Source organism: Aedes aegypti, chromosome 2 (assembly GCF_002204515.2).
Source record: "Aedes aegypti strain LVP_AGWG chromosome 2, AaegL5.0 Primary Assembly, whole genome shotgun sequence".
Lineage (NCBI taxonomy): Eukaryota > Metazoa > Arthropoda > Insecta > Diptera > Culicidae > Aedes > Aedes aegypti.
The window spans coordinates 175,075,053-175,083,176 of record NC_035108.1 but is presented as its reverse complement, the minus strand read 5'-3'; the positions used below and the strand labels follow the sequence as shown (position 1 = coordinate 175,083,176).

At 37.4% G+C, this 8,124-nt stretch overlaps 1 protein-coding gene across 1 annotated transcript; it reads right to left on the bottom strand.

Moving 5' to 3' along the window:
- Positions 1–4,632: 4,632 nt before the first annotated feature.
- Positions 4,633–6,281, bottom strand: LOC23687835. The gene is made up of 3 exons (XM_021843211.1): positions 5,136–6,281; positions 5,015–5,080; positions 4,633–4,958 (listed from the first exon to the last, which is right to left on the bottom strand). The coding sequence occupies exons 1-3, from the start codon at positions 5,955–5,957 to the stop codon at positions 4,830–4,832; spliced, it is 1,017 nt and encodes a 338-aa protein (XP_021698903.1). The 5' UTR covers positions 5,958–6,281; the 3' UTR covers positions 4,633–4,829.
- Positions 6,282–8,124: the final 1,843 nt, after the last annotated feature.

Below are 8,124 nucleotides of genomic sequence, written 5' to 3'. Positions count from 1 at the left end.
AATAAGGAAGGATCTTGCTGGAAAGTTTATTTCACTAAAGTAGATTCAGCCACGCATCGGGGTAGACCAAGGGTGGAACTGGCGGCTCTTTACTGCTACCCCAACGTGTCGCTGGCAGAGTTGCTCGTAGTCACAATCAACGCTCAAAATTTGCTGATTTATACAGGCTGACTGCGATACAATTCGGATCAATCTATATCACTTCAACATCATGCTGTGTACTCCATCACAAGTGCGTTGATGGCGATAGACTATGGATATCACTGATGGTTTAAGTTTAGCCTTAAATTAAGCAGTTAAAATGGCAATTTATCAGTTCGATATTTTTGACAGTGTTGCAGATTAGACTGGCCCTTAAACAAAAAAGTTGTAAAACTCAACCGGGCACCCCCTAGATATGTGCCTTATAGGGTAAGAAAAAAGCTCTCTCAAAATTTCAACTCATTTGATTGCTCCCCCAGCTGGCGCATTCAAATTTAAGTTTGTATGGAATATTCGTCTCAAATATATTGAAAATTGACCCTATGTCACTGTTTCGTTCCGTATACTAGTTAATCGCGTTCAATTGAGCCCAGAATGACAAGTTCACTAGTTGATACCCTAATGAACAAAGTTGCAGAAGGTAGTATTTAGATTTAAGCTAATTTTCATAAACCTTTCAGTTGTTGAAAGTTAGGCTTGGATCAGCACTCCCGTGCAATCACATATATGCATGTACCTTGTACCGCAGCTCGCCCAGCGTCATAGGTGGCTATGATGCGCTCAGTGGCTACCATCCAGCTAAGTTGAAAAAATACAGAGCAATATTGCAAATCTACTTCAGATAGTTAAAACACCAACTTTCTCTATTTTGATCATCATATAACCTTCAACAATATTGTTCGATATGGTATCAAGTAGTGTTTTTGACATTCTGGGTTCAATTGAACGCGATCAACAATTTTGCTGACCCAAACAGGAGATGATGAGCTTTTTCCCATGTGTTTGAGCTGAAAATCCCATATTAACTTCAATTCAATTGCGCCAGCTCATGGAACGACCAAATTAGCTGAAATTTTCCAAAAGTCTTCCTCTAACCCTAAGGAATAATTCTGGGGGGTGCCCCGTGGAATTATACAACTTTTTTTTTTCTCCCATACTGAGCTGGGTCAGTCTATTGCAGATAGATTGAAACTATTTGTAGGTCACTGAAAAACAGTAATAGCATAGATAATTACCACGTGATCACTCATTCCGCAGTGATTATGATCTAGAGTGCGATGTGGCATCACTGCTATTGGTTGTCAAATCAAAGTGATATTGATAGCTCGCAAGTGATAGTGATAGTTTTAGACCATCAGCCATCAGCTGATATGATTGATATTAAGCAACTCTGGTCGCTGGTTCTAAAAAGTAAACAACCATACAAAATTCCGACCAAACAATGGTGAAGGCGTAATCAATTTTCTGGAAAACATACATTTTGGGAATTAAGTCGAATTTGCTGATTAAATAACCAACAGCGCACTGCAGTAGCATATAGCAAGTAACTGCTTGAAAACAATATCTTTCAAGCGCATTTATTACCTGTAATTTTTCAGGAGTGCAAATTCGCATTAGCAGGATTGACTTCCGAATTTTTCCGAATATGCTGGACGTTGTTATCTGAATCGTGAATTGGCAATTCTATCCCGCAACGAAACATCCAACTCCATCCTAAAATACAGCCCTTGAATGAAAATTCCTGGAAAATCTACTTATCATACTTACTGATAAGATCCAAACGTTCATCTTGGTCATCTGACTTAGTTTAAAAAAAAAGTATCCATGATCCCGAACACATAACATTAAAAGCATCGGACACAATCCAAACGCGTCGTTTTCCACTTCAAAACAAATATGGCGGCATGTTTTGTGTTTGGAACAAATTACCATTTGCTCGGTAAACCATTATAGTCCTAGTACTGAAGTACGGTAAAAGTTTACAGTCTACAGCAGTGATTCCCAAAGTGGGCGAATTCGCCCCCCTGGGGGCGATTTTCAGGCTCAAGGGGGCCAAAATTTGTAAAACAAAATTTGGGGGGTGAAAAATCCAGAAAGGGGGCGAAAAAGCAAACATGGGAGCATTTGAAAATAATTACTCAAAACCTTTGTAGGCCACACATCTGATAGTTAATCAATTCAAGTTTTAAGAATGATCAGCATATGAGATTTTCATAAGATTTTGCAGATGTCCAATATTTTATATAAGGACCATTTTTTGTATGTGAACTTCAACGTCTGGAAGTAAATATTTCTGGCATACAGCTTTTTAGATAAAAATCTACAGTATCATTTTTGATGTTTCTAAACTTTGTTTATAAAAGTTTGAAAAATTTAGCAGATAAAATCGGGTTCCAACGATGCCAAAGACAAAAAAACACTATTTATAAATATATTTAAAGAAATTTCAGAGATGCGTGGGATTTGAACCTCCAGAACGTCCGAAAAATTCGATTTTTTTTCTTGGTGTTACAAAAAACACTCTTTTAATAAATTAAATTGAAAAAAAAAAACGAGTTGAAAAAATTCTGGATTTTCATATATTTTTCAGGGTTTTTAGATAGCTTAAAGAAAAGCGTTCTCAGAAACGTCAGACATTTTTTACTCACAACTTTAAATAGCAGATAAATCACATAAAAATATGAAATCACATTTCACGGGGTGAGATCTAAAAACGAACAATGGCGAACAAATTCAATGCAGTTCACCCAAATATGACATATTCATGTAAAAATAAATCGTTTCCTCGGAAAACATTGCATTTGATTCAGTGTTGGAGTACTTCCATTTGAGTTGAAACTGGACCGAACGTTTACCGATTGATTCAATAGCCTGTAATGCACGCAAGATATTGTTAAGATTGATATTATAACAGTCCAGGTTATTGATATTTAAGAAAATATTTTTAAATGTACATAATAGTTATTGTACTATGATTCTTTGGATATATGAGTCGAGGACATTTATTAAAATATTTGAATCACATATCAGGGGGGCGATTCCAGATAAATATTGACCTCAAGGGGGCGAAAGTTGAAAAAGTTTGGGAAGCACTGGTCTACAGTGAATCTGAACGATGTACAGTTTTTCGGTAAACGAAATGACGATTTCGGTAAAAATAGGATAAATATGTTTATGATTTTCCTATTTTTTAAGTTTTTTCAGTAAAGCTCGTTAGCAATGAGGAAACCTCGGTTATTTATTTATTTACAGTGCGTTTTCGGTAAAAATATTTACCGAACAAGGAAATTGAAACTAAGTGTATATAATATTTCGACGGTAAAACGAGGGTCATTAGAACATTGTAAATGATAGAAACGAACAAATCATAGACTGCTGATATACTTAAGGAGAAAACTGAAAATTACGCGAAATTTTGGTGTAGGAATCGACCAAATCTACTCAGACAATGGATCAAATTTCATAGAAGCTGCCGAGTTACGGAAAAAAGCAAAACGAGTATACCGTAATCCGGGGTAACATTGATCAGCGGGGCAACATTGATCGGTATGACTTTTCTCGCAAAGTTCGAATCAACATTAATTGATGGAATATTTTCAAAGTATGAATGGTGCCTCTCTTTCTTACATTCATAAGCTAATAAAAATTGAGGTTTTTGCGAACATTGCGTTTCGTTCATGCTTAAATTTGTCAACTTTTAGAATCAATGATTATTATCATTTTGGTTGACAGTACCAAAGATTCATGTCTCACCTGATTTCTGTAAGTGGTATGAGCAAGGAAAATGCGGTTGTTACTAAAAATGACACCGCCATGACATTCCTTAGGAAATTTCCTACCTTTAGGCGTATTCCGCAGTTCAAAGTGATTTTATTTTTGAAATAACTCAAAAAGTGAATGACTTGTAAGAGTTTGGCCTTCATATTCGGCTTCTGGGGCCATGATTTAAGGAAGCAACGACATTTTTAATATTACCGAACGTTGTTTACATGGGTGATCAATGTTACCCCATATCAGCAAAATCAAAAAATCACTTAAAACATTTATTTAAACTTACTTAAATCTTTTGAAATCCAAAATACAGTATACAGTCACGAGCGGTGGGTGCCAGTACTTGTTTTAAAAATATAAAACTTGCGACATTTGCATTTTCAAATGAAAAATTGAAGAAATATCCCAAAAACTGATCAATGTTACCCCGGATTACGGTACCTATATTTTGTGCTCTTAATCTTTGAACACGCAGTCAAATAACTTGTTTAACTCACACTTTTATTTCTTCGTACAGGACGCATATGGTGAAATGGAAAGCCAGTCAAACCTTGGCGATATCGATGTCACGTATGACGACTAGAAATCCGTATGATGTAGATATGGAATGACATGAAGAGCAAGAAACAGATGATGAAGATGACAAGAACAACACCCAGTAAGATAAAATTTAATCGTTGGAATAAAACCTGTTGTCGGATCATATGGATTTTATTGTGATCGAGTTTCAGTATTTCATTAGACGCAGTGCAAAGATAATATTAAAATCAAAATTAATAAAATCCAATCAAGATCACGTGACCGATCTAAAACCAAAATAAAACTGAATAAAACTACTTGAGACATCTATTTTCCGATGATCTGATGGAGCAGCGTTTTTATTTATTTATTCCTTTTTTTGTACATAAGCATGTATTAGATCTATACTACAATAACATTACAGAAGGAAATTAGTTAACATATTTAGGTATATCGCAATTTTATGGTACTTAATTTTTTATTCTAGGCGACTGATCAAATTGAATCAGTATCACTAAATATGTTGCCAAAGCACCGAAAATCTATAAATAGCAGTACTAGCTAAAGTGGTCGTAATGTGAATATAGCAAACTTACGTGAACCAATAGCGTTAAGTCCAGCACAAATACTCCGTTTGCAGTGTATGGGCCTTTTTGGAGTAAAACTTGGCGAGAAAATTTCAACGTCTGAATAATAGGAATTGGATTATGACCATCATCATATTGAAATATTTAATACAGACCTCATTGGTAAACTCTTTACTTTCTACTAATGGCAATCCTTGAAGTATCATCCCTGTCAGATCACGCTGCGAAAACAATTCAATTAAAGTTAAATTATTTCAGTGGCAATTCAATTCATACCTCATTAACCATCAGATGATTTGGAATTAGGACAATCAACAATTTGCAAACGTACATCAAAACCCATAGGGCCGAGTAGATGACATAATGTATGGTGGAAAAATTTAAAGTTTTCTCGTGCGTATATTGATACATTTCCAGGCATGTAATACTGATTGCGACGAGCACTGAGAAAACCGCCAGAATGATTAGCACACCGAAATCACGGTTCACTTGAAATACCAATCGATGCAACAGCATGTGTTGTTTTCTCAGTGTGCGAATTGTTGAACAGTAGCTTTTGAAATTTGACCTCAATGAATATCGAACGGCCAGAAGGATGGCATTTACGGCTCTACATTTTCGATATGCAAATATGACGACATATGCGTACTGTAATAGCGAAAGAAACTGCACCGCATTTGGTACGAAATAAGCCCCTGTTGTGCACACAGAAACAATAACCTTCCAATAATAGGTTGCATCCACTGCGACAATTACAACGAAGTAAAAACCTCCAACGAGCAAATACTTGCTAAATTGATATCGAAGCCATACGAGATCTTGTTCTTCACCAAACTTTCCGAATTCGTTCAATATGCTCACCATTTGATTGAGCACATTATCATAACGTGGTCGTTTCCATTGACAGCAAATATGAACAATAGTACAATTGAGCAATCCAAGGATAATTTCCATGTTATACAAAACGTAGGTGAAAAATGGAACATTCAATCCGTCTAATCGCCATCGTCGTTTGTACACGAGCGACACAGACGTGGCTGCAATTAGTGTACCAGCCCAGATTGCTTGACAAATCATTCCCAGTTTCAGATTACGCATGCAATGTGCACTGTTATTGGAAAATGCCTTGATTGGAAATGGCGCTGCATCGAAAAGCTGTGCCCATCGTACCAAAGGCTGAACAGAATATCTTAAAGCATCCCGAGCGTCCTTGATATTCGATACTGCTGAAATTTTGTTTTTGAAAATCTGAAACAAGATTTGTTTTAAAAATCTGAAATTATTATCGTATTTTGCATCATACTTACCATAGTTGAACGCTTATGTTTGAATTTGAATATAAACTGAGTAGCAAATTTCCAGGTGTCGCCCCAGATGGGCAAACAAATATGATGATCTATTTACCAATGCATGCGTAATGAATAATTTATTTTAACACTGCAAAACTTTATAGAATTGCATGTTAAAGTGACTACGTTTAGATGGCATTGATTCGGGTTGATAAACATGCATAGGGCATTTTATGTAGTGGCTATACAGTAGGGTGCAGAGCTAATTGGGCGCTTCCATGATTCCCTTTGGCTTGGGGGGTTTTTCTCGAGCGAATCCGCTGAAACTTTGCAAAAAGAAGCACTTCAATACGACGCATATTGTGGCCAAATATGAAATCAGTAGCTTTCAAAAAACCCCACTGCCGAAGTTAATCATAAGTGCCAAGAATAGGATTCGGCTCCCTAACTGTTCATCATTGTGTTTGCCATTTCAAATGAAACACCTTGTTTATAATATTTATTTTTTCAAATTGATCATTATTTTGTTCTACGATGTTATAGAAATTTATTTTCAATCGAAATGCTTTTAGCTGTAAAACAAAATGTAAATACCTAGAAAAAAATGGTTTTCTTGCTGGTATCCTTTATAAGTATACTTAAGTATACTTAACCAAACTACTTAATGTTGAGTTTCAATGCTAATAATATTCCACTGATGTCTGACACTCTAGGACAGTATCCCTTTTATCGAAAAATTAGCTGAAATACCCATTGGCATAGCTAAGATTTTTTTTGGAGGGGCCTAGGGAAGCCTAACGTATTGTGATATCAGGGATGTAATTCCGTCACAATAACCACAAATATTAAAAATCTCATTTTTTTTGTGACTTTTACGTCAATTCACATTTGGCCATTTCATAAGTACTTTTCATAAATTTGAATTTTCAATTCAAAAAATTTTAAACGTAAAATTCTTGGATCGGTTTAGAAATTGCCTTTCATTTATTTAGTTAACATCTAAACAGATAACACTGAATCAACAATTTCACGTCACAATACTCGGTTCGTGGCTGCATCTCTCCATCCTCGGTTCTGCCGCCACATCCGTTTTCCTGCACACCGCCAAAGATCGTCCTAAGCACCCGACGTTCGAAGACTCCAAGTGCTTGCAGGTCCTCCTCGAGCATCGTCCACGTTTCATGCCCATAGAGAACTACCGGCCTTATGAGCGTTTTGTAAGTGATACATTTGGTGCGGGTGTGAATCTTTATTAGGGAAGATGATCTGGGATAATACTTTGTAGGCCGCATTTAGAATGCTGATCGCTCGAAAGTTCTCACAATCTAACTTGTCGCCTTGCTTGTAGATTGGGCATATTACTCCTTCCTTCTGTTTCCCAGATTGTGGCTATCAGCCGATGCACACAAATGGCCAGTCTCTCCGGGTCCATCTTTATTAGTTCAGCTTCGATACCATCCTTACCAGCAGCTTTATTGTTCTTGAGCTGGTGAATGACATCCTTAACCTCCCTCAAAGTGGGGGCTGGTTGGTTTCCATCCTCCGCAGTACCGACAAAAGCATTTGCTCCGTTGTCCTGACCTTCATTTCCTGTGCTCTCAGCGCCATTCAGTTGTTCTTCGAAGTACTGCTGCCGACTTTCGATCACCACACGCTCGTCCGTTAAAATGCTCCTATTCTTATCCCTGCACATCTCGGCTCGCGGCACGAAACCGTTGCGGGATGCGTTGAGCTTCTGATACAACTTTCGTGTTTCTTGAGACCGGCACAGCTGTTCCATCTCCTCGCACTCCACCTCCTCCAAGCGGCGTTTTTTCTCCCAAAAGAGGCGGGTCTGCTGTTGCCGTTTCCGTCTATAACGCCCACGTTCTGCCGGGTCCCTTGCTGCAGCATGACCACCCGCGCTGCTTTCTTGTCCTCCAGAATTTGCCTACATTCCTAGTCGAACCAATCGTTCCGTCGACTCCGTCCCACGT